The sequence below is a fragment of the Stegostoma tigrinum genome, chromosome 3, assembly GCF_030684315.1.
Source record: "Stegostoma tigrinum isolate sSteTig4 chromosome 3, sSteTig4.hap1, whole genome shotgun sequence".
Taxonomy (NCBI): Eukaryota; Metazoa; Chordata; class Chondrichthyes; order Orectolobiformes; family Stegostomatidae; genus Stegostoma; species Stegostoma tigrinum.
In genome coordinates this window covers 66,545,477-66,570,972 of record NC_081356.1, presented here as the reverse complement: position 1 = coordinate 66,570,972, position 25,496 = coordinate 66,545,477, and the positions used below count along the sequence as shown (strand labels likewise).

Sequence of the window (25,496 nt, the reverse complement as noted above, 5' to 3'; positions counted from 1 at the left end):
GGGAACACCAAAATCATGAAGCCCATGTTTCCTTTGGACTCAAACAGCAGATTCCCAATTAAGTAAGCTGCACAACAATACAATACCAGTCTGCAAATAACAGACATAATGGGAACTGCAGATGCTGGAGAATCCAAGATATCAAAGTGTGAAGCTGGATGAACACAACGGGCCAAGCAGCATCTCAGGAGCACGAAAGCTGACGTTTCGGGCCTAGACCCTTCATCAGAGAGGGGGATGGGGAGAGGGTTCTGAAATAAATAGGGAGAGAGGGGGAGGCAGACCGAAGATCTTCGGTCTGCCTCCCCCTCTCTCCCTATTTATTTCAGAACCCTCTCCGATGAAGGGTCTAGGCCCGAAACGTCAGCTTTCGTGCTCCCGAGATGCTGCTTGGCCCGTTGTGTTCATCCAGCTACACACTTTGATATCTTGCAAATAACAAAGTACTCTCCCTAGGTTTCTTTCTCATTTGAGATCAGTCAGGTCCGGGTTATTGGGAAAATCACCATGCAAAACAATAAACTCACTAATTGTTTAGTCATATTGAAGAGTTTAGATCCCATTACCATGGGCAAATTCAGGCAAACTTTGTCTACCTGCATCAACTAGTTTCATTACTTTCACTTACAATAAAAGAATTTGAAATGACATAGCTACTCAAATGTTTAACAGACCTATTATTAATGTATTAACCCTTAAAACCTAATGCATAAACTTGAATTTTTTCAAAAAAAGCTACTTGGGTTATGAACAAAAGCAGTAATTGCAGGAGAAACTCAGCAGGTCTGGCAGCATCTGTGGAGAGAAAAGAGAGTTTAATTAGTTTGTATTACCTTCCCTCTTTTGCTCTCACTTGCTAGTCTTTGTTACTTAGTTACATTTTGATCACAAAAGCAGGCTGCCTGCATCGAGGTCAATGTTACACAGACAAATCGCTTCAAAAGCAATTTTTTTTTGGTTAACAAATAAACTCAGAGGAAGTCCAACAGCATCGAAACAGTACAAATCGGTTATGATTCTCACAGTTAAGACTAACGATTTCAGCCATTGTTTGCTTTTTTTCCCCACTAGCAGCTCAGGAGAGCATTTCAAGTACACATTGACACTTTTTGTATTACTCTCAATAATTCAAAAATTCAAAATTCACACTTGAAGGCTGGCCATTTGGATGAGATACTGCAGGATGCCAGTGCAGTATGAATGAAATTGCATCCAAACATGATCAATACCTTTAAAGAGGAAGAGGAGTAAACTTTTTAAAAAAATCATAAATTGCACATTTTACATTAATATTACTAAAGAACATGAACAAACTTAAGTATTCTTGGACATCCAACTATAACTTTATAACTGTAATATTACATTTAGCATGACTGTATGAGCTGTCATGAACCAATAATCACAATTAGACAACCTAAATCCTATCAACAGTTTGAATTCCATATTAAATCTGCGGCTTGTCCATTTACAGGACATCCGTTGGCTCTGGAGTAAGTAGATTATTTCAACTCAGATAACCAATTACACATTAGTTTACAATTTTATTGAACGGCATCCCTGCATTTTTGAACAGCCTGGTAATTTTGAAAGCTTGTGCACCTTTAATGTTCTCCCCAAACAAGCTATAAGAAGAATGCAGGAAATATAGATCACTTGCAACAATCAGCATTTTTAGAAAAACTAAGGATGCACTGCACCTTTCTCCCTTCTTCCAGGATATATCCTAGCCCTATCATTTATTTCAAAAGATGCAATCATAATTTTTTACGACAATCTCAGTTTTGCAGCTCCATCTCTATTTCTCCTGACTCATCTGGATCTTCACAATTCATTTCTTCAGTTATCTTCGGCTGTCTGAAATCCTCAATCTCAGTCAAGTCAACAGGAGGCAACTGAACTCTCCAGAACTGAAAAGAGTTGTATTGACAAGATACTTCATCCCAAGGTGCATTCTAGAAGGGAAATAATAAAAATTATTTTAAATCAGTGTCATTGAAGAAGTACAAATCATCAGCCACCCAAATCATAGAATCACTACAGTCTGGGAGCAGGCCATCCAGTTCATTGAGCCCATACTGACCCCTCCCAGTAACGTCACATTTCCCATGGCTATTCCACCCAACTCAGCACGGCCAATCACCTAACATGCACATTTTTGAACTGCGGGAGGAAACCAGAACTCTCAGAGAAAACCCGCACAGTCACAGGGAGAACATGCAAACTCCACAGTCACCCAAGGGTAGATTCAAACCCAGGTCCCTGGAGCTGTGAGGCAGCAGTTCTAACCACTGAGCTACGATGTCACCCTTGTAAACACAAAATTCATTTGGAGATGTGAATATCTGCAAGCTACATTAACACAGCATCTTTAACGTAGTTAAATACCACGAAGAACTTCGCAGAAATGTTATTAAACAAAATTTGACAATCAGTCAGATAAGTAAATATCACAGCAAATTATTAAACATTTGGTAACTAAGGTAGGTTTTAAGGGAAAGAGAGGGACACATGCTTTAGAAGGTTAACTCCAGAGTTCAGGGTTTCAGCACTAAGGAAGCCTCACACCAAAACTTTATAATTAAGTCAGAGGATGTCCGTGTCACTGACAAAGCCTGCCCATTCCTCAGTGTCTTTCAAACAGTCATGGTGAGCAATCTTCTTGAACGCAGTTCTTGTCATGAGAGTACATATACCTACAGTAATGTCAGTTAACAAGTTCCAGACTTTCAAACCAGTAACAATGAAAGAAGTGGCAGTATAGCCCCGATTCAAGTTGCTGTGTAGTTTCAGTGGAGCTTCAAGATTGTGATGCTCCCATACACATGCTATTTTCTTCTAGGTGCTACAAGTCATTCAAAAGAGTTTGTTGAATGATCCTTGGAAAGCTGGTGCAGTGCATCCTGTAGATAGTACGCAGCGGAGGAAGGAGTGTCCATCAAGCGAGCTCTTTTTTGATGGGTGACATTTAACATCTTGGAGTTGCATACAAGGAGTATTCCATCATCCTTCTAACAAGCACCTTATAGATAACAGATCTATAGGATAGGCCTTGAGGATTCGGGGGAATTAATCATTCCAGAATTCCCAATGTCTGACCTGATCAAAGCCACAATACTTTACGGCTGGTTCAGTTTAGTTTCTAGTTCTACCAGAATTTGGTAGGGGACTCAGCAATGGCAATGAATTGTGCATGTACATTGTAGGAATTTGACATTAGTTTAACTTTAAAAATATTCTGAATATTCCTTCTTTTAATCCCATCCACCAATTCTCCCTCACCTGAATTTATTTGTATACTTTATTATAACATGATTGACAAATGATTCCATGGGTTTAACTAGTCATAAAATTCATATGATGCGAGTTTAACTGCAATTCAGCCTTCGCACTGCAAATGTGTTTCAGCATAAAATACAATTTAACGTCATTAAATGGGATAGTTGAAGATGATCATTGTCTCACATTATGGTAGCACACCTGTCATTTTGCAGTCCCAGCCTGAATATTGCAAGTCTTGCTACAGTTGTAAACGAAACTGAACACAAAATCACCGACAAACATCCCCTATTTGGACATTACATTGCTGGGAACGTCACTAGTGAAGCAGCTAAAGTCAATGGACCTAGGACTCTATCCCAAAGAATTCCTGCAGTGATGTACTAGGGCTGAAAAAAGATGATTCACTTCAAACAACCACAATCACCTCCCTAGATATGACTCCAACCAAAGGCCAGTTTGCCTCCAATCCCCAATCACAAACCCACTGTGCTCAAATCTGAAAGGGCTCCCTGGCGCCACACTGTTTAATGATTCCTTGATGTTAAAGGCAGTCACTCGGCTCACCTTGAGAATTTAGCTCCTACATCTATTGGCTATAATGATGTCAGACTGAGCAGTTTTGAGGACACCCTACTTGAATATTAGTGAGCAGATAACATAATCATACCAGTGGTGATTGTTGCTGAAAAGAGACTGATAAGATAATAACTGGCCCTTTGTAAGGGTATCTGCTGGCTTCTGTTTTTTGGTGTGATTTTTCATATTATTGGGTAAATGCCAGCATTTTAACTGTACTGGAATAGCTCAGCTAAATGTGTAACTAGACCTGGAGCACAAGTCCTCAGTAGTACACTCATGATTGTTGTCAGGGCTCAGTTTTGCTTTATCCAGTAAACTAAGCTATCTTGTCAGTTTAGCTCAGTTGGCTGGATGGTTAGTTTGCAAAGCAATATGACACCCAAAAGCATGAGTTCAATTCCTACAGCAGCAGAGATCACCTCGAAGGACTCTACTTCTCAACCTCTCCCTCTTGTCTGAGGTGCGGTAGCCCTTGGGATAAATCACCACCAGATGTGTGTCTCTCTATGACGGAGCAGTCCTATGGTCTGGACTGTGGTGACTTTACTTGATATTGTACGGAGTAAGCTGGCTGAAAACTGGCACCTCAGGAGGCAGACAAAATGAATCGTTTACTTGACAGTACTAGCTAAAGATGGTTTAAAAAACAGCCTTTCAAACAGGCATGCTGGGTCTGCCATCATTATGGGTGCAAATGCTCATGAAGCTTTGGTAATTATACCAATATTAGTGACTGGATGCGGCAGGCTGCAAATCTTTAACCAGATCCACTGATTAAAGGATTATCTTTGGTTTATAAAGTGCTACTTTCACTGTTTAGCACGCTGGTACTCCTATGAAACTGTTTCACTATAGTGACCTTGCACTTTTTAGCATGCATTCTCTCCTGCACACGTCAATGAACAAATCTTGGGTCCCTTTACTTGACGGTCATGTTAGCATGAAGCATATTCAAAGTCAATAGACAACAGGTACAGTAGGCGGCAATTCGGCTCCTCGAGCCAGCACCACCATTCATTATGATCATGGCTGATCATCCACAATCAGTATCCTGTTCCTGCCTTATCCCCATAACCCTTGATTCCACTATCTTTAAGAGCTCTATCCATCTCTTTCTTGAAAGTATCCAGAGAGTTGGCCTCCACTACCTTCCGGGGCAGAGCATTCCATATATCCACCACTCTCTGGGTGAAAACGTTTTTCCTCAACTCTGTTCTAAATGGCCTACCGCTTATTTTTAAACTGTGTCCTCTGGTTCTGGACTCACCCATCAGCGGAAACATGCTTCCTGCCTCCAGAGTGTCCAATCCCTTAATAATCTGATATGTCTCAATCAGATCCCCTCTCATCCTTCTAAACTCAAGTGTATACAAGCCCAGTCGCTCTAATCTTTCAACATATGATAGTCCTGCCATTCCGAGAATTGACCTCGTGAACCTACGCTGCACTCCCTCAATAGCAAGAATATCCTTCCTCAAATTTGGAGACCTAAACTGCACACAGTACTCCAGATGCGGACTCACCAGGGTCCTGTATAGCTGCAGAAGGACCTCTTTGCTCCTATAGTCAATTCCTCTTGTGGTGAAGGCCAACATGCCATTAGCTTTCTTCACTGCCTGCTGTACCTGCATGCTTGCTTTCACTGACTGATGTACAAGAACACCTAGATCTTGTTGTACTCCCCCTTTACCTAACTTGACTCCATTTAGATAGTAATCTGCCTTCCTCCTCTTGCCACCAAAGTGGATAACCGCACATTTATCCATATTAAACTGCATCTGCCATGCATCCATCCACTCACCTAGCCTGTCCAAGTCACCCTGTATTCTCATAACATCCTCCTCACATTTCACCGTGCCATCCAGCTTTGTGTCATCAGCAAATTTGCTAATATTACTTTTAATGCATTCGTCTATATCATTAATGTATATTGTAAGCAGTTGCGGTCCCAGCACCGAACCTTGTGGTACCCCACTGGTCACCGCCTGCCATTCTGAAAGGGACCCGTTTATCACTAGTCTTTGCTCCCTGTCAGCCAGCCAATTTTCAAACCAAGTCAGTGTTTTGCCCCCAGTACCATGTGCCCTAATTTTGCTCACCAATCTCCTACATGGGACTTTATCAAAGGCCTTCTGAAAATCCAGGGACACTACATCCACTGGTTCTCCCTTGTCCATCTTCATAGATACATTCTCAAAAAATTCCAGAAGATTAATCAAGCACGATTTCCTCTTCGTAAAGCCATGCTGACTATGACCTATCCTGTTACTGCTATCCAAATGAGTTGTAATTTCATCTTTTATAATTGACTCCGGCATCTTTCCCACCACTGACGTCAGGCTAACCAGTCTATAATTTCCTGTTTTCTCTCTCCCTCCTTTCTTGAAAAGTGAGACAACATTAGCCACCCTCCAATCCGCAGGAACTGAGCCTGAATCTCTTGAACATTGGAAAATGATTATCAATGCGTCCACGATTTCTAGAGCCACCTCCTTAAGTACCCTGGGATGCAGACCATCAGGTCCCAGGAACTTATCAGCCTTCAGACCTAACAGTCTATCCAACACCATTTCCTGCCTAATATAAATTCCCTTCAGTTCGTCCATTACTCTAGGTCCTTCAGCCACTATTACATCTGGGAGATTGCTTCTGTCTTCCCTAGTGAAGACAGATCCAAAGTACCTATTCAACTCTTCTGCCATTCCCTTGTTCCCCATAATAAATTCACCCGTTTCTGACTTCAAGGGCCCAATTTTAGTCTTAACCATTTTTTTTCCCTTTTCACATACCTAAAAAAGCTTTCACTGTCCTCTTTTATATTTCTGGCCAGTTTTCCTTCGTACCTCATTTTTTCTCTGTGTATTGCCTTTTTAGTTATCTTCTGTTGCTCTTTAAAAGCTTCTCAGTCCTCTGGCTTCCCGCTCATCTTTGCTATATTATACTTCTCTTTTATCTTTATACAGTCCTTAACTTCCCTTGTCAGCCACGGCTGCCCCTACCTCCCCTTGGGATCTTTCTTCCTCTTTGGTATGAACTGATCCTGCACCTTCTGCATTATATCCAGAAATACCTGCCATTGTTGTTCCACTGCCATCCCTGCCAGGGTATTGTACCATTGAACTTTGGCCAGCTCCTCCCTCATAGCTCCATAGTTCCCTTTATTCAACTGCAATACTGACACTTCTGATTCTCCCTTCTCCCTCTCAGACTGCAGATTAAAACTTATCATATTATGGTCACTACCTCCTAATGGCTCCTTTACTTTGAGGTCCCTGATCAAATCCGGTTCGTTGCACAACACCAGATCCAGAATTGCCTCCTCCCTGGTAGGCTCCAGAACAAGCTGTTCTAAGAATCCATCTCGGAGGCACTCCACAAACTCCCTTTCTTGGGGTCCAGTACCATCCTGATTATCCCAGTCTACCCGCATGTTGAAATCTCCCATAACAACCATAGTGATATTTTTGCGACATGCCAATTTCAACTCTTGATTCAACTTGTACCCTACATCCTGACTATTGTTTGGGGGCCTGTAGATAACTCCCATTAGGGTCTTCCTACCCCTAGGATTTCTCAGCTCTATCCATACTGACTCTACATCTCCTGATTCTATGTCCCCTCCTCACAAGGGACTGAATATCATTCCTCACCAAAAGGGTCACACCATCCCCTCTGCCCATGTCTGTCCTTTCAACAGCACGTATAGCCTTGAATCCACGTATAGTCACGCTTGGGAACCCTGTAGCCCAATGGTATCAATGTGGACTTCACCAGCTTCAAAATCTCCCCTTCTCCCACCGCATCCCAAAACCAGCCCAGTTCGTCCCCTCCCCCCACTGCACCACACAACCAGCCCAGCTCTTCCCCTCCACCCACTGCATCCCAAAACCAGTCCAAGCTGTCTCTGCCTCCCTAACCTGTTCTTCCTCTCACCCATCCCTTCCTCCCACCCCAAGCCGCACCTCCATCTCCTACCTACTAACCTCATCCCACCTCCTTGACCTGTCCATCTTCCCTGGACTTACCTGTCCCCTCCCTACCACCCCACCTATACTCTCCTCTCCACCTATCTTCTTTTCTCTCCATCTTTGGTCCGCCTCCCCCTCTCTCCCTATTTATTCCAGAACCCTCACCCCATCCCCCTCTCTGATGAAGGGTCTAGGCCCGAAACGTCAGCTTTTGTGCTCCTGAGATGCTGCTGGGCCTGCTGTGTTCATCCAGCCTCACATTTTGTCTATAGTCATGAAGATACAGGTTACCCTGGCATAGAAAGTATGTCTCTGTTCAGAGTCCACAACTCCTCTTGGATAGTCATTGAGGAATTTTGATCTGGCTATACTTCTTCGAAAGTTTTTTTGGGAGTGTATTTGCAATTGTCCTTATAAAAGGGGCGCACGCGTTCTTTTTAAATGACAGCTTTCTGGTTGGACCCAGAGGTATCTAAAGGACCATGGAGGCAGTGAAATGGGCAATGCACACTTGGAAGGTCTCTGTGAATGAACGTCTGTAAAAGTGACTGAGCGTTGCAGCTCACGCACGCACACTGAGGTGAGCAATTGCTGCCTTTACCTGTGCAATCCCGGTCAGGCGAGACGTTCTGCAGCCGGGAGTGGGGTCGCGAGCGGGCCGCCCCTGGCCCCCGCCGCTCGCGCTCCCGCCGTTCCCGGGTGCGGCCACGTGCCCCGCTCCGCTCGCGCTGTCCGCGTGTCCGGGCCGCGCGATCCCGCCGCCGGCCGCGCTCCCGGGCCTCTTGCAGTGCGGCTCGAGCAGAGGCTCCTCCAGCAGCTTCCTCTTGGCGCCTGCCTGCGGACTCGGCGCCGGGGGCCACACGCTCCTCTTGCGCTCCAGCAGCAGGGAAACGAAACGCTTGCCGGGCCGGCAACACAGAGTCTCCTCCGCTTTCCTCTTCGACATCAGCCGCTCCGACTCTCTGGTGCTGTCCTGCTGAGGCGCCAACTGCAAACCCTTCCTACCTTCTGCTGCTGTCGCAGCCGCACAAGACAGGATTTGCCACCCGTTACGGTAAATTAAAATAAAACGCCCCCAACAGACCGGAGGCTCAAATCGCAGGATAATAGTGAAGCAAATGTCGAAGAGATCAGTTATTGATTAAGGAAGTGGCCAGGCACTGGTCCGGGTTTTTTTTTCATTTGACGAGGTATTTTCTACTCAGCCTACTGACAGATGTTATTACACACCTCTGGAGCAGGTGGGACTTGGAACTGGGCCCCCTGGCGCTGAGGTCGGGATAAGGCATAAGACAATAAAGGGGGGTTTGTGGCTGCAGTCTCCCTTAACTGGCTTTGCTGTGGTCCATTTGGCACTGCAGAAGGATCACAGTTTGTTGCATTATAACAGGAGCCAGTTTGGCCCATTGTGCCTGTTCCACTTCTATTGCTTAGTACCAATCTTGTCCCAAGTCTTTTGATCATCATGTCTTTTGAAATAATCACTCAGTACCCTCTTGAATGCCTCTGTTGAACCTGCTTCCACCACATTTCCATGCAACGAAAACGTTTTTTTTCACACATCACTTTTGGTTTGTACACACATCACTTTAAACAATACCCTATTTTCCTTTTACAAGCAGGAACATCTTCCCCCTATTTAATCTATCCAACCAGCTCATAATTTTGAAAACCTCTGCTAAATCTCTTCTGAGCCTTCTCCTCTCCAAGGACGACTGTTCCCACTTCTTCAACCTATCCTCATAACTGAAGTTTCTCTTTCCTGGAACCATTTATTGTAAATTGATTTTCACTTTCTCAAATGAATTATCTTTTTAAGCGTGTGGCATCCACAACTGTACACGTATTCCAAATGAGGTCTAACGAGTGTCTTTTGTAACGTTTCAATATCATCTTGCTCTTGTACTCCATGCGCCTTTTAATAAGGCTATATGCTACACCTGTCATGCTGCCTTCAATGACCTGTGTGCCTAAATATACCTAGGTGCTTTTGCTTCAGCATTCCTTTTAGAACCGTACCCACTATTTTCTATTATCTTTCAATAGAAATAGAACAAAGTACTTTGTGGGACAACAGGAACGTGGGTCAAATACAAGAAGTACTGGAAAAATTTAGCAGATCTGGCAGCAACTGTAGAGAGACAGGAACAAAGTTTAAATTTTGAGTCCAAAACGACTCTTCTTCAGAATTTCACAGCATTCTCTGTGTTTGTTTGAGATTTCCAGAATGTGCAGTGTCATGCTTCACACAACAGCAATATGTGTGTGTCTTTATTCAAATTATTATTGTTATCCTGTTTTTTTTATAATTTGGATTTTATTAGTTGTGCCTGATGAAATTTCATTTGCATGAGATCATTGATTGTTTGTTGAGACTGGGGCAACCCAGTATCTCCTAAAATGAATAAATAAAAGACATTCAAGAAACATCCTCCTGTAGTAGAGACAGTAGGAACTGCAGATCCTGGAGAATCTGAGATAACAAGAAATTTCTGAAGAAGAGTCTTGGCCCGAAACGTCAGCCTTCCTGCTCCTTTGATGCTGCTTGGCCTGCTGTGTTCATCCAGCTCTAAGCCTTGTTATCTCAGATCCTCCTGTAGTTATTTGGTCTTAGTGAATGAAACTGAAAAGCTCCTCCCAGAGCTGTGAAAGCCATGCTTCTAGATATTCACCGGGTTCTACTTGCTTGTAGATCGTCAATGCCTCCTGCTTGGGGAAGGGGAGTAGAAAAGAACAAAGGGAAGATCTGGCGTAGGTTGGACGGCAAGTGAGATTAAAGGTCAAAGGGTTGATAGTGAAAAGCAAATAGAGATGGTAGTGAGGGGTAAATAAAGAAAAGATGGGTCCAGAGGAGGTGTCATGGGAATGCAGAATCACCATCACCATCAGCACCCAAAGGGTGGAGGGCTTATGAAATGAAATGATTGAATTTAAGATTAATTCTGCAAGATCATAAAGTGCCTACACACAACTATAGATCTCAGTTCCATTTCATCACCATCCCTCTTGATTCCTCCATCAGATTGTTTATCTGTAATCCAGTACTAGCAGAAATTTCCTCCAAATGTAAAATGGGAAGTCTGAAGCCATTGTTTTCAGCCCCATCTCCAAATTCTGTTCAAACAAATAAATGCAGTAGACTAGATTGAGTGAAGTGCTGGTAAATTGTTGCTTCACCTGGAAGGTGTGCCTGGGGCCTTGGATCATGAGGAGGGAGGAGGTAAATGAGCAAATATTCAACTGAATGGGTAGGTGTCATGGGGGTTTGGAAAGATGTTGGGAATTGAGAAGAGGACCAGGATGTCCCAAAGCGAAAGGTCCCTGCTGAATACTGACAAGGGAGGGGAGAGGAGGGGAATACGTGTCTGGTGATGGCATCTCAGTGAAGGTGGCAGAAATTGTGACTTACAATCATTTGGATGCAGAGGTTGGTGGGCTTGGAATGTGAGGACCAAGGGGGCGCTGTCATTGTCACATGACGGGTGAGGTAGGAATGCAGGAAATGGCTCAGACACAGTAAAGAGCTCTGTCAACCACAGTGACAAGAAATCCTTGGTTGAGGTAAAAGGTGGATATTTTCTGAGGCCCACCTGTGGGAGTTGGCATTATCGAAATGGATGCAATGGAGATAGAGGAACAGGGAGAATTAACAGGAAGCAGTGAAAACATATAGTCAGAAGAACAATGGGAGTTTATAATAGATATTGGTAGCCGACTTATCCCCTGAAATGGAGACAGAGATATTGAGGAATGGCGGGAAGGAGTCAGAGATAGACCTAGTGAAGTTAGAAATTGCAGTTATGATCAATTTTGCCAATTTCAAACGAGAGAGAGAGTAAAGCAGCAGTAATGATGATGCATGTACTCTGGGTGAGGGATTTCAATGTCTATCACTAAGAGTGGCTCGGTAGCAGCTCTACTGCTGGTCAGATCCTAAGGTACGTAGCTGTTGGACTGGATGGTGATGAGGGGACCAACAATAGGGAAAAACATACTTGACCTCATCTTTACCAATCTGCTGGCTGCAGATGCACCTGTTTATGACAGTATTTGTAAGAGTGACCACTGCACAGTCCTTGTGGAGATGAAGCCTTGCCTTCACATTGAGAATACCCTCCATTGTGGTGTGTGAGAACTATCATCATGCTAAATAGAATAGACTTCAAACAGATCTAGCAATTCAAGACTGGGCATCTGTGAGGTGCTGTGAGTATCAACAGCAGCAGAATTGTACTCCAGCACAATCTGCAACCTCATAGTCTGGCAAATTGCTTAGATCTGTCTATTACTTGCTGCTTATGCTATTTGACATGTGAATAGCCCTGTTTGATAGCTTCACCAAGTTGATCCTTACAAATGGCAAATCCCCATGCAACTATTACCATAAAGCCAGGGGAATCAATCTTGGTTTGGTGGAAAGAGTAGGACAACATACCAGAAACAGCACCAGGCATACCTAAAACTGAAGTATCAGCTTGGTGAAGCCACCAAACAGGACTTGCATGCCAAACAGCATAAGCTGCATGTGATAGGCAGATCCACACGATCTTACAACTAATGGATCAGATCTAAGCTCTGCAATCCTGCCACTTCCAGTGCTGAATAGTGTTGGCAATTAAATAACTCACAGGAGGATGAGGTTCTATAAATATCACAGTCTCAATGATGGAACAGCCCATCACACCAGTGCAAAGACTAAGGCTAAAGCATTCATAACAATCTTCAGCCAGTAAGTTCAAAGTGGATGATCCATCTCTGCCTCTTCCAGTAGTCCCCAGCATCATAGATTCCAATCTTCAGAAAATCTGATTCACTCACATTTGATTCAAACGGGAAACCATGGGTACCAGGGGAAAACTCTCCACTGGTTGGAATAATATTGGGCACAAAGGAAAATGGTTGTGATAGTTTGAGGTCAGTCATTGCAGCTCCAGAACATCTCTGCAAGAGTTCCTCAGGGCAGTGCCCTAAGCCCAAATATCTCCAGCTACTTCAGCACTTTTCATGACAGCTCAGATACTGGACCATGTTCAAATGCAACCAAATCTGGACAATATCCAGGCTTGGGCTGATAAGTGTCAAGTAATATTCATGCTACACAAATGCCAGTCGATGACCATCTCCAATAAGAGACAATCTAAGCACCATGTTTTGATATTCAATGGCATCACCATCATTAAATACTCTACCATCAATATCCTTGGCGTTACCATTGACCAGAAACCCAGCTGGACTCAGCACATGAACACAGCAACTACAATGGCAGGTCAAAGGCTAGGAATACTGTGGTATCTCACTGACTCCCCATAGCCTTTTCACCATGAACAAAGTGCACGTCAAGAGTGTGATGGAATATTCCCACTTACCTGGATGTGTGAAACTCCAACAACACTCAAGAAGCTTGACACCATCCAGAACAAAGCAGTCCATTTGATTAGCTCCATATCCATTCCCTCCAATACCAATGCTCAGCAGCAGCAGTGTATACTATCTACAAAATGCACTTCAGAAATTCACCAAAGATCCTTAGGCAACACCTTCCAAACTCATAACCACTTCCATCTAGAGGGACAAGGACAGCAGATATGTAGGAGTATGAGCACCTATGAGTTCCCCACCCCCCAAGCCATTTATGACTTTGACTTGAAAACATATCACTGATCCTTCACTAATGCTCGGTCAAAATCCTGGCATTGCTTCCTTAAGTGCATTCTGGTTCAATTTACAGCAATTCAAAAAAGCTGCTCACCACCCCCAATTATTTTCCCTTTATTCCTTCACAGGATGAGGGCATCACTGGCTAGGCCGAACTGACCAGAGGACAGTTAAGAGTCAACCACATTGCTGTGGGTCTGGAGTCACATGGAGACCAGGCCAAATAAAGATAGCAGTTTCCTTCCCTACAGGACATTAGTGGACCAAATGGGATTTTTTCCCACAAAAGTCAATTCACAGTCATCATTCGACTCTTAATTCCAGATATTATATTGAATACAAATTCCACATCCGCTGTGGTGGGATTCAAACCCAGGTCCCCAGAACATTGTCTGGATCTCCAGATTGAAGTCCATCACCTCCCCAAGTGAAGGGCAACTAGGATGGCCTATAAATGATTTCCAACCAGCGATGCCCATGACCCATGAGTGAATAAAAAAAGTTATTTTCTGCAGATCCAAGTTATGGCTATGGCTGTTCAGTCCTAATTATGCAGATGACTTTATCGGGTACATGGAATATTTCTTGTTCCAGTCCTGTTTGGGTCTATTCCCGCAGCTGTTCCTCCAGAACATTGCTGTATCAATGCAACACAGATTGACAAGGCCAGAGAAACTGGAACTAAGCACTGAGCTTTATCTCCTGTACTATTGGAAAATCAGAAGTCGTGCTAAACCTCTGTTGAATCTTCTACAAAGAAGAGGCATGACATTGGACTTGAAACATTAACCCTGTTCTTCTCTCTCCACAGACAATGTCTGAACTGTTGAGCTTCTCTAGCACTTTTTGTTTGTATTTCCAATATAAGCTGCAATTTGCTTTTATTGCTGTATTGAATTTTGGTTGGAATACATATAGCTTACTGCATGTGTTTAAATATCACACACTTGGCACGATTACAAGCCTCACATCCACATCCAGTAGTGAGCATACAAAACCAATCATTCAACAATGACACCTGCCTCATCACATCTGATCCACTGATACCCTTCTCTCACTCTTGTTTGCCACGGTGGCACAAACTGGAAGTAGTGGTAACTAAGTTATGGGGAATAAGCTTTTTGCCTATACTTGATTGAGGAAATAGCATTTGGACTGTAGCAAAATGATTGAGGCCACAGCTGGTGGTGGGATTGAAATCACCAATGATGATTTAATCCGACCTAGTCTACTTTCTCACATTCCACTTCCTCGTCACCCTACAATCCCTCTGATTAGCACACTGAAGATGCTTTAAATATGCGGCCATGGTTTTCCTCATTAACCTCATCCCAAGCCATTCACTTCAAAACTCCCTGTGTGTCTTTCTCCTCTCAGATACCCAAGGAGTGCAGCCTAGCTAGATCATAGAAAAGTAAGAGTTGGAAGGGTAGGAGGGTGGTGATGAACATAAGAATGTGAAGCAGGAGTGGCAATTTAACTCCTGGAGCCAGCACCACCCTTTGCTACAATCATGGCTGATCTCATCTCGGCCTCCATTCCACTGACCTGTCAGCTCTCCTCCATCCCTTTAACTGTTACAAATTAAGAATCTGTCTATCACCTCCTTAAGTTTACTCAATGTCCCAGCACCCACTAGGCAATGGCCAAGTGGAATTGTTGCTCAATGATTAATCCGGCCACTGAGTTAACATTATGGGGATCTGGGTTCAAATCCTGCTACAATAAATGGTGGAAGATTGAATTCAATAAATATCTGGTATTGAGTCTAATGATAACGACTAATCTATTGCCGATTGTTGGAAAACAAAAATCTCATTCACTGATGTCTTTTCGGGAAGAAAACTACCACCTTTCTCTGGTCTGGCCAACATGTGACTCCAGACCCGTAGCAATGTGGTTGACTCTTAACAGCCCTCTGGGTAATTAAGGATGGGCAACAAACACTGGACTAGCCAGTGTTGCTCTCATCCTGTGAATGAATAAAAAAAGTTCTAGATACTTACGTTAGAGGTATCTAACAAGAGTGAGAGAAGGGTATCAGTAGATCAGATGTGATGAGGCAGGTGTCATTGTTGAATGACTGGTTTTGTATGCTCACTACTGGATGTGGATGTGAGGCTTGTAATCGTGCCAAGTGTGTGATATTTAAACACATGCAGTAAGCTATATATATTCCAACCAAAATTCAATATAGCAATAAAAGCAAATTGCAGCTGATATTGGAAATACAAACAAAAAGTGCTAGAGAAGCTCAACAGTTCAGACATTGTCTGTGGAGAGAGAAGAACAGGGTTAATGTTTCAAGTCCAATGTCATACCTCTTCTTTGTAGAAGATTCAACAGAGGTTTAGCACGACTTCTGATTTTCCAATAGTACAGGAGATAAAGCTCAGTGCTTAATTCCAGTTTCTCTGGCCTTGTTAATCTGTGTTGCATTGATACAGCAATGTTCTGGAGGAACAGCTGCGGGAATAGACCCAAACAGGACTGGAACAAGAAATATTCCATGTACCCGATAAAGTCATCTGCATAATCTCTCGATATCTACCCTCTCAAAATTCTCAAGTATTCCATAAGTTTAAATGAAGTTGCTGCTTATTCTTCTAAACACCAGTAAATAGAAACCTAGCCTCTTTAACCTTTTCTCATAAGGTAACTCTCATTTCAGGTACTACCCCGATAACCCTTCTCTGAGTTGCCTCCAATGCATTTACACGCTTGCTTAAATAACAGATCAATAGTGTACATTGCACACCAGATGCACCTCCACCAGTGCTCTATATAACTGAAGTATTACCTCCCTCCTTTTGTATTCAGTTCATCGTGCAATAAATAACAAATTATCAGATTTTCAAATTAATTGCTGTACCTGCATACTAACCTTGCAATATTGATGAAAAATAATTCCCCATTCCCTATCAGAAATCTCTGCAATCTCTCAACATATGCTTTCATTCTTCTGTCAAAATGGACAATTTCACATTTTCCTACATTATACTCCATTTGACAGATCAGTGCGCACCCATTTAATCTACCTATATCTTTTTGTAGCCTCCTTATGTTCTCTTTAAAAATGATTTCCCTACCTATCTTTATGTCATCAACAAATTTGGCAACCATACCTTCCTCAGTCATTTGCATAAATTTTAAACAGTTGCGGTCCCAGCACTGCTTCTTGCTAATTTGATGCCTCTAAATCATGGTTTATTTTCTGCACTAACTTTTGATTTGGCACCTTATCTTCTTGAAATTTAAATACAGTGCATCCATTGGTTCCCATTTGTCCATGTCATGTGTTATTTCCTTAAAGAACTCCAGGAGATTGGTCAAACATGACTTCCCTTCCAAATCTACCTGGTTACAATAACTTATTCAAGTGTCTCGTTATAACTTAATTAATAATAGCTTCTAACATTTTCCTTATGACACAAGTTAAGCTAACTGGCTTGTGGTTTCCCACTTTCTGCCTCCCCTTTTCTAAATAAAAGTGTTACGTGTGTTTTTTCTTCTAATGGGACCATCCCTGAATGAAGGGAGTTTGGAAAATTAAAACCAATATGTAAACCATCTCACTAGTCACTTCTTTTAAGACCATAGAATGAAGCCTATTTGGGCCTGGGCACTTGACAGCATGCAGCTGCCACATTTTACTCAGTATCGCATCTCAATTGATTGCAATTTTCGGAAATCCTCCATTTCAACTTCCTGATTTATCACTGGTTCTGGGATGTTATTTACATTCTCTACCATGAATTTGGTTTCCCTTTCTTTCTTCATTACTAATTCTGCAGTCCGATTCTTTTAATAGAACTAATACTTTGTAAATGTCTTTTTTCCAAAACAATTTAGAGAAACTTACTGTTTATAATGCTGGTTAACTTTCTTTTGTACTAAATTTTCCCTCATTATTAACATTTAACTTTTTTTTGAGTAAAAAATCTGCATAATGTAGGAATGTGATGGTCAATGTCTCCATTTCCATTACAGCACAACTGAAAGACACCCAACATCTGGCTGTTGTAGTGAATCTCAAACCAATGTCATGTCAGCACAGCTGCTGCCACACATTGCAGTTCTCATGCAAGATCTGAATGCTTTTCATTGTAGCTACGCATGTAGGTATAAATTGGTGTGTAGGGCTTCATGACTTATAAAGCAGCCCTCAGAAAGGGGAATGACAATGGTTTTGATAAGCACAAACCTACTACACTATGTCGTTCTCACATTTCCACTATTGCAAGTCACCCATCAACCAGCCAGACCATACTAATAGCCATGTATTAATTGTGAATCTGAAGCCATGTCCTCTCAGGGCAGAGTTGCTCACGACTGCCTTGCAAAACCACTGCAAACTCTCCAAAGATGATGAGCCACAATTCACATGCTATACTAGACTTACCAAGGAGCATTGAACTAAGCCACAAGTAACTGGGAGAGAGGTGCTAAAGAAAATTATTTGACATTTGCATTCAATTTGATGATTTGATTTGCAAATCTGGGTTGGAATGTTTACTTTAGAATAGATTTCATTTTTGCATTGTGGCAGTAAGACAGAAGGCAAGGTGCTGTTAATGAATGAGCAACTGGAGTTGCATATCTATTCATGGGATTGCAAAGTTAAGAGGTCATTATTTGGAACACTGAACTTCATACTGACCGTGCTGTTGTCAAATAATACATTGACATATGTCATAATATGCCTATTCTACATGGTTCCAGCAGATGCTTCCTGCCTCTTAGCTAATGCTCTTTGCAAATTGGCAGCTAGCATGAGTAGCATCAGATGCCATTTGGAGACAGAACACCGACACTGAAAAAAGGTACTAAGGAACATCGTTATCAAGATACCATATGGAAATTTCCTTTGTAGAAAGATTCAAGTTATTTTCATTCTAAGAGTGGATAAATAAGAAAATTATAACTTTGAAATCCATTTCTGATTTAAGTTTAAAGTATTTTACAAAGGAAACCACTTTAGCAAGGTATTAAAAAATATTTTATTTTGTAAAACTGTTTTGCAGAAATGGAGTTACTTCACTGGGTATGTGTATTGTGCTGATACCTTTCAAATATCGGTTCAAATACTGTTTTCTGTGTCTGTTGTGGGAAAATAAAACAAGGACCTAGGGGCAAAAGAAAGGAAGCCATCAACAATTGCAGGTGCAATGTTTGTATATTTTGCTGAACACAGCCAAAACAACTTTAAAAAAAATTGTACCAGTATTTTAAACAATATAGTTACAATAATACCAAACATTATTTTCATAATTTTTCCTGGAAACACATTACTCAAATAAAAGGATGTTTCAATCTGCATTATCTATTTTCTGTTCTTGTGCTGTATGGTTATTGTAGTGATAAAAGATTGTGTGATCATCACAGGTTTAATATTTAATAGTATACTGGCAGGCCTAATATTGAATCAAAGTAAACATTATTTGTACTAATGGGACAATCATAAACATCGATGGGAAATGGTAAACCATATTTTATACTTCAGTTGCTACATTCATAAAGGTGAGCAATTTCAGCAAATTTAATAGTAAAAGGACAATTCTGACATTAACTATATTATGACTGGTTTTGTTATGTTTAAGTTTCTGGCAATTTGCTTTGCTGGCTGTACAACTTTTAAAGTAACCTTGTGGAATACAGAGCATTAAAAGTTCAGGGATAGGCTGTAAAATCACAAATAAGCTAAACTGACATGAATCTTCTTTAAAAACCTGTTGAAACTAACTCTAGGATAATAAAATGTGAGGCTGGATGAACACAGCAGGCCAAGCAGCATCTCAGGAGCACAAAAGCTGACGTTTCGGGCCTAGACCCTTCATCAGAGAGGGGGATGGGGAGAGGGAACTGGAATAAATAGGGAGAGAGGGGGAGGCGGACCGAAGATGGAGAGTAAAGAAGATAGGTGGAGAGAGTGTAGGTGGGGAGGTAGGGAGGGGATAGGTCAGTCCAGGGAAGACGGACAGGTCAAGGAGGTGGGATGGGGTTAGTAGGTAGCTGGGGGTGCGGCTTGGGGTGGGAGGAAGGGATGGGTGAGAGGAAGAACCGGTTAGGGAGGCAGAGACAGGTTGGACTGGTTTTGGGATGCAGTGGGGGGAGTGGTCGAACTGGGCTGGTTTAGGGATGCAGTAGGGGAAGGGGAGATTTTGAAACTGGTGAAGTCCACATTGATACCATATGGCTGCAGGGTTCCCAGGCGGAATATGAGTTGCTGTTCCTGCAACCTTCGGGTGGCATCATTGTGGCAGTGCAGGAGGCCCATGATGGACATGTCATCTAGAGAATGGGAGGGGGAGTGGAAATGGTTTGCGACTGGGAGGTGCAGTTGTTTGTTGCGAACTGAGCGGAGCTTGGTTTCCCCAATGTAGAGGTAGCCGCACCGGGTACAGTGGATGCAGTATACCACATTGGCAGATGTGCAGGTGAACCTCTGCTTAATGTGGAATGTCATCTTGGGGCCTGGGATGGGGGTGAGGGAGGAGGTGTGGGGACAGGTGTAGCATTTCCTGCGATTGCAGGGGAAGGTGCCGGGTGTGGTGGGGTTGGAGGGCAGTGTGGAGCGAACAAGGGAGTCACGGAGAGAGTGGTCTCTCCGGAAAGCTGACAGGGGAGGGGATGGAAAAATGTCTTGGGTGGTGGGGTCGGATTGTAAATGGCGGAAGTGTCGGAGGATAATGCGTTGTATCCGGAGGTTGGTAGGGTGGTGTGTGAGAATTCGCCATTTACAATCCGACCCCACCACCCAAGACATTTTTCCATCCCCTCCCCTGTCAGCTTTCCGGAGAGACCACTCTCTCCGTGACTCCCTTGTTCGCTCCACACTGCCCTCCAACCCCACCACCTTCCCCTGCAACCGCAGGAAATGCTACACCTGTCCCCACACCTCCTCCCTCACCCCCATCCCAGGCCCCAAGATGACATTCCACATTAAGCAGAGGTTCACCTGCACATCTGCCAATGTGGTATACTGCATCCACTGTACCCGGTGCGGCTTCCTCTACATTGGGGAAACCAAGCGGAGGCTTGGGGACCGCTTTGCAGAACACCTCCGCTCAGTTCGCAACAAACAACTGCACCTCCCAGTCGCAAACCATTTCCATTCCCCCTCCTATTCTCTGGATGACATGTCCATCATGGGCCTCCTGCACTGCCACAATGATGCCACCCGAAGGTTGCAGGAACAGCAACTCATATTCCACCTGGGAACCCTGCAGCCATATGGTATCAATGTGGACTTCACCAGTTTCAAAATCTCCCCTTCCCCTACTGCATCCCTAAACCAGCCCAGTTCGTCCCCTCCCCCCACTGCACCACACAACCAGTCCAACCTGTCTCTGCCTCCCTAACCGGTTCTTCCTCTCACCCATCCCTTCCTCCCACCCCAAGCCGCACCCCAGCTACCTACTAACCCCATCCCACCTCCTTGACCTGTCCGTCTTCCCTGGACTGACCTATCCCCTCCCTATCTCCCCACCTACACTCTCTCCACCTATCTTCTTTACTCTCCATCTTCGGTCCGCCTCCCCCTCTCTCCCTATTTATTCCAGTTCCCTCTCCCCATCCCCCTCTCTGAAGAAGGGTCAAGGCCCGAAACGTCAGCTTTTGTGCTCCTGAGATGCTGCTTGGCCTGCTGTGTTCATCCAGCCTCACATTTTATTATCTTGGAATTCTCCAGCATCTGCAGTTCCCATTATCTCTGAAACTAACTCTAGTATGCGTTCTTTAATGCTGTGCATTTGTGTGGACTATATTCAAATTAAGAACACAGAAATTCAGCAAGTTCTTGAATTGGCCAACATAGATGTTGAGTTCCCCAATCCTGTACACAACAATATACATATTGGTTGGAACCTGCTGAGTATTTCCAGCATCTATGTTTATTATGTGTGCATTGATATTCAGATCTTTGTGTACTCTAGCCTCTCCTTTAGTACAGGTCTTGTCACTGGCAAAAGAGTAACCAGATATATTATAAGTTATTAAACTATGTGACATTTTGAAACCATTATTCCACATTGAAATAAAATGAAAAAAAACAACACTGCTAATAGATTCATTAACTTAATTTGGTACAATGTAATCCAGACTAATACTGATTTCTGAAGGCAGAGGATGAAATCCATATTTAAGATTAGTTAAACAGCACCTCTGAGAAAACCACTAAACTATCATTATTTACATTAAACAAAAGTAATGTTATTTCTGTATATTCCTTGAAAAAAAGGCAAAACATTTCTGTAACTATTAGCAGACAATATGAGATCATGTTAATGCCATTTTTTTAAAGACTATTTCACAACCTTTGTGAAAGGAATGGCTGCAATTCAATCAGATTTTTAACTGAATAACTACAAAATTTAATTAATATATAAATGAACAAATTCAGATTCAGTCTTGCACCTAAAACTTCAAGTATATGCTCCTTAAGCTTTATGCCATGTACTTGTGGGGCATCATTGTATTCAGCTGCATGCCATCAATTTAACATGGCTGCTAATAGTGGTTCTAAACGTTCTACATGGTAACATCATGGAAATGGCTAATTGGGAAAATTAGTGAGACAATTAATAATATTTTTCTATCAATAACACCAACAAAAAGAGTCTAAAAAGTTTAAATATAACCTCTCTAAAGACTTGGAAAGTCTGGGAGGCTCTTGCAATTATGAATGTGACAAATATACTTACGTACATAATTCCTCACACACTAAGTTTACTATTATTGTGAGGATATGTTATAGTACAATCAAAATATGTAAGTTTAATACACCTCTAGCAGCTAGCTAATAGCTTTTCTAAAGGCTAGGAAGAATAGTTGATAGGAGGACGTAACTTCAATGTGCAACTGGACTAAAGTTTAGCTGTTTAGACTGCAGCAAAAAACTTAACGCATGAGCTCAGACCCACCACAGCAGGAATAAGTCCCTGTTTATAGCATGATGCAAGAAGCACAGGAGGGGAGACAATGTAAATCTGAATAAATACTTTTTATAATCAGTCACTGATGTATGGGTCCACACTATTGTTATGATATCAGAACAGAAAGTGCTGGAGAAACTCAGCAGATCTGGCAGCAAGTAAAGAGAGAAAAAAACTTTCAAATCCAGTATCACACTTCATTCTGAAGAAGTTATATTTGACTTGAAATGTTAGCTGCTTTTCTCTCTCCACAGATACTGTATTTCAGATTTCCAGGATCTGCATTATTTTTCTTTTATCACATTGTTTTAATATCAACCCTGGTGTTAACATTAATCAATTTTCATCAAGCACAAAGCAATCTGAGTATAAAATACATCTCCAATAAGGTTTATACATTATTCTAGTGCAGTAAAACAAGAGGTAATGATCAACAGTTTTTAATCCAAATTTAGCATTGCTTCCAACATTTAAATAAGGGGGAAAAAAAAACTCAGGATATTTAGAAAATCTTTGGCAAAACAGACGGTATGGTGATTTATTTGAACAAGATAAAAATAACTAATAATGCTGTTACACCTAAGAATTTTTCATCTTCAGGATCCTTGGTTAAAACAGCAAGCTTCAAAGACTTGTACCTATCAATAAAAAAGTAGTTATAGCTATTACTAAATTATATTTTGATGGTATTGAGACTGCAAATAGTCCACATCAATACACTACATCTGTGCTTCTTTTCTCTTTAATCTCAAGACTTTTGCTTTCAACGTGTTTTCGGATATATGGTTGAATTTATAATAAGGTCTGTTAATAGCTCCAGTTAAGTTTCCAGTGAGGTAATAGAAAATCTAAATACTCTTGTGGAAGTCTTTAATTACATTTTCTTAAAAGTTCAGTTTTGTTTTATTACAATCAATATTTTTATGGGCCAAATATAGTAAATCAATGCCATTTAAAATGCATCTAACAATATAAAAAGCCTGGTATCACAGGAATGATAGTTATGGGTGCAAGACTTTTTTAAAAACAAATTTTGGGAAAATTCCTGCATACTATACACAAAATGCCCAATCACTGACAATTGATATTAAACTGTACTCAACTCAGAATTCGTGAGAAATCAGAACATACACAGTAGTGACTGATATCTACTCTTATTCACAACACAGTCTCAAGAATATCCTGTCATAATGCAGGACTTTTAACACTGTCCAGCAACATATGAACAAGGTAATTTACAAATGGCAATGTTTACTGTTACATGACTGTGAAATACTATCTGTAACATCAAGTTAAGGCTTAATACTTAGAAGTTGGATGATACGTAGACAGCAATGGATTTCATGAGAGCACAAGAGTGAAAAGCTTGAGCTATTAACATAATCTGAAAATACTTTTATGGTTTTGAAATACCCTCCAGCCTGGGTGTTTCAATCAATATGATGGCGGTGAGGATGGCTTTATTCTGTTTGCCATTTTTAAGCTAGTACAGAGCATCATGGTCAGGTGTTTGCAATCAAACTGCATGTTTGGCATGGCCTCATACAAAGCCTTTTCTATCAAATGCTGCCAGTAACAATTAATGAACATACGTGTCATTGAATTAATGAACAAAGAATGTATGTAACAATAGTTTCACTAGTTTGGTGTTTGTTTTGGCATGATGCAAAGCCAGATGTTAAAGAGGCCAAGTCTTTTTCAAACAAAGACAAACTGGATACGTACATCATTCATTTCATTATCAACAGATTTTTAAAAATGATTCTATACGAGAAACAAAACTGAACATGTAAATTAATTATAGGTATACTGACAAGTTGTTTTCATTAGAATAATGGCAGCTAACGAGTTATAAATTACAGTAACTGTGAATTCAAGCAGCATTGAGTCAATCATCAATTCAAATGCCACATTGTCAACATTGTACAACGACAGCATGACAAAGTTGTTTTTAGTTAAATCACAGCAAAGAATGAATTCCTACTATCTAATTCAAAATGCAGTGATTTCCCCCTTTTCACCATTCGTATTTAAAGTGGAAAAACATCATCTGCTGTAATTGCAAAATATCTAGCTAAAATAGTTTCACACATTCAACAAGCTCAAAGCCCACTGAGAACTGTTCATTAATATCCCAAAATCAAAGATATCAAAATGCAGAGACGGTTCAACAAAATTATCCAATTTGCCAAGATGGAGTAAGTGTGCCTGTGTTAGCACGTGGGTAATGGGGAGGAGGACACCATTAAATAATTGAAGATTATGGAATGGAGGAAAGAAATTGGCTTAATAGCCACTGGGAAGTTAGTTACTGCATGTTCATTCATATCTGAATAAAACAGTCAGGAATACTTTGCATACAAAGGGCATCTTGATAACTGCAACAGTTAGCAAATTAATGTTAGACATCAGATTTTTTCTTTTGCTCTTCTCTAACTTTGCTCCTTTTGCCGATTATATGGATAATTCATTACTTCATTGCACTTTTCTAGATGTCCAAAAGGAAACCTCTTCGATAGTTTAGAATTCCTGAAGTCGATTTAAAAAGAAAAAGGCACTATTAGAGTACGCCGGTCTCTGGAATCATTCAGATTGTCCAGACCTCTAAGTAACTCCTCTTCTTTCCCAGTTTTATATTCTGCAGTCTTGTTATTACAGGAAACGTCAACATTCCCTTTCTCAACTGTTCATTGGTGGAAAACCATTAAGAGATGGTGGAGATAAAGGTTTTCTGGCTACAAAGAAGACACAATCATAAAGATACTTTAACATGGATTGATCATTTTCTGTGTATGTTGATGGAACAGAGTTCTTTTCTACCTGCAAGAGAAAACAACAGATTAATGTAATCACAGTTCAGGATTATTTCTAAATTTAATGTTAAGAAAAAATGCCTCAAGGTGCAGTACAAAAATATCTTAGAAAAACAGAATTTACCATTTTACCATCTTATTTTTCTGCAGAAAAGCTGAATGTTTGTTCTTATTCTATGACTTTATATGCATCTTTTCTTAAAGATTATTTTCCTAAAGATTGTAGGCATTTATACAAGTTAACGTGCTTTATCATAGTTCTTTCTTAT

At 41.5% G+C, this 25,496-nt stretch overlaps 2 protein-coding genes across 5 annotated transcripts in view; both read right to left on the bottom strand.

Moving 5' to 3' along the window:
- Nucleotides 1–386: 386 nt before the first annotated feature.
- Nucleotides 387–8,884, bottom strand: LOC125450911 (uncharacterized protein C9orf40 homolog). Of its 2 annotated transcripts, XR_007247176.2 has the most exons (3): nt 8,428–8,884; nt 1,698–1,952; nt 387–795 (listed from the first exon to the last, which is right to left on the bottom strand). XR_007247176.2 is itself a non-coding variant. In XM_048527296.2 (2 exons), exons 1-2 carry the CDS (start codon nt 8,770–8,772, stop codon nt 1,776–1,778), a joined length of 522 nt encoding a protein of 173 aa, XP_048383253.1. In that variant the 5' UTR covers nt 8,773–8,884; the 3' UTR covers nt 387–1,775. The 2 variants fall into 2 exon arrangements, 1 of the variants encoding a protein (XP_048383253.1); XM_048527296.2 differs by having other exon boundaries at nt 387–1,952.
- A 9,633-nt stretch (nt 8,885–18,517) lies between these two features.
- The window catches only part of carnmt1 (carnosine N-methyltransferase 1), a 46,714-nt gene continuing 39,735 nt past the window's right edge, over nt 18,518–25,496 (bottom strand). The window contains exons 8-9 of one of the 3 annotated variants that reach the window (XR_007247270.2): nt 22,994–25,234; nt 18,518–18,607 (exon numbers count right to left, since the gene is read on the bottom strand). Coding sequence is in view for 1 of the 3 variants with exons in the window: in XM_048528295.2 (XP_048384252.1) it covers nt 25,094–25,234 (141 nt within the window). In the remaining 2 variants the exon portion in view is untranslated. Of the gene's footprint in view, nt 18,608–21,159; nt 25,235–25,496 lie in introns of those variants that run through there. The other 2 variants (XM_048528295.2, XR_009445572.1) reach the window with 2 other exon arrangements.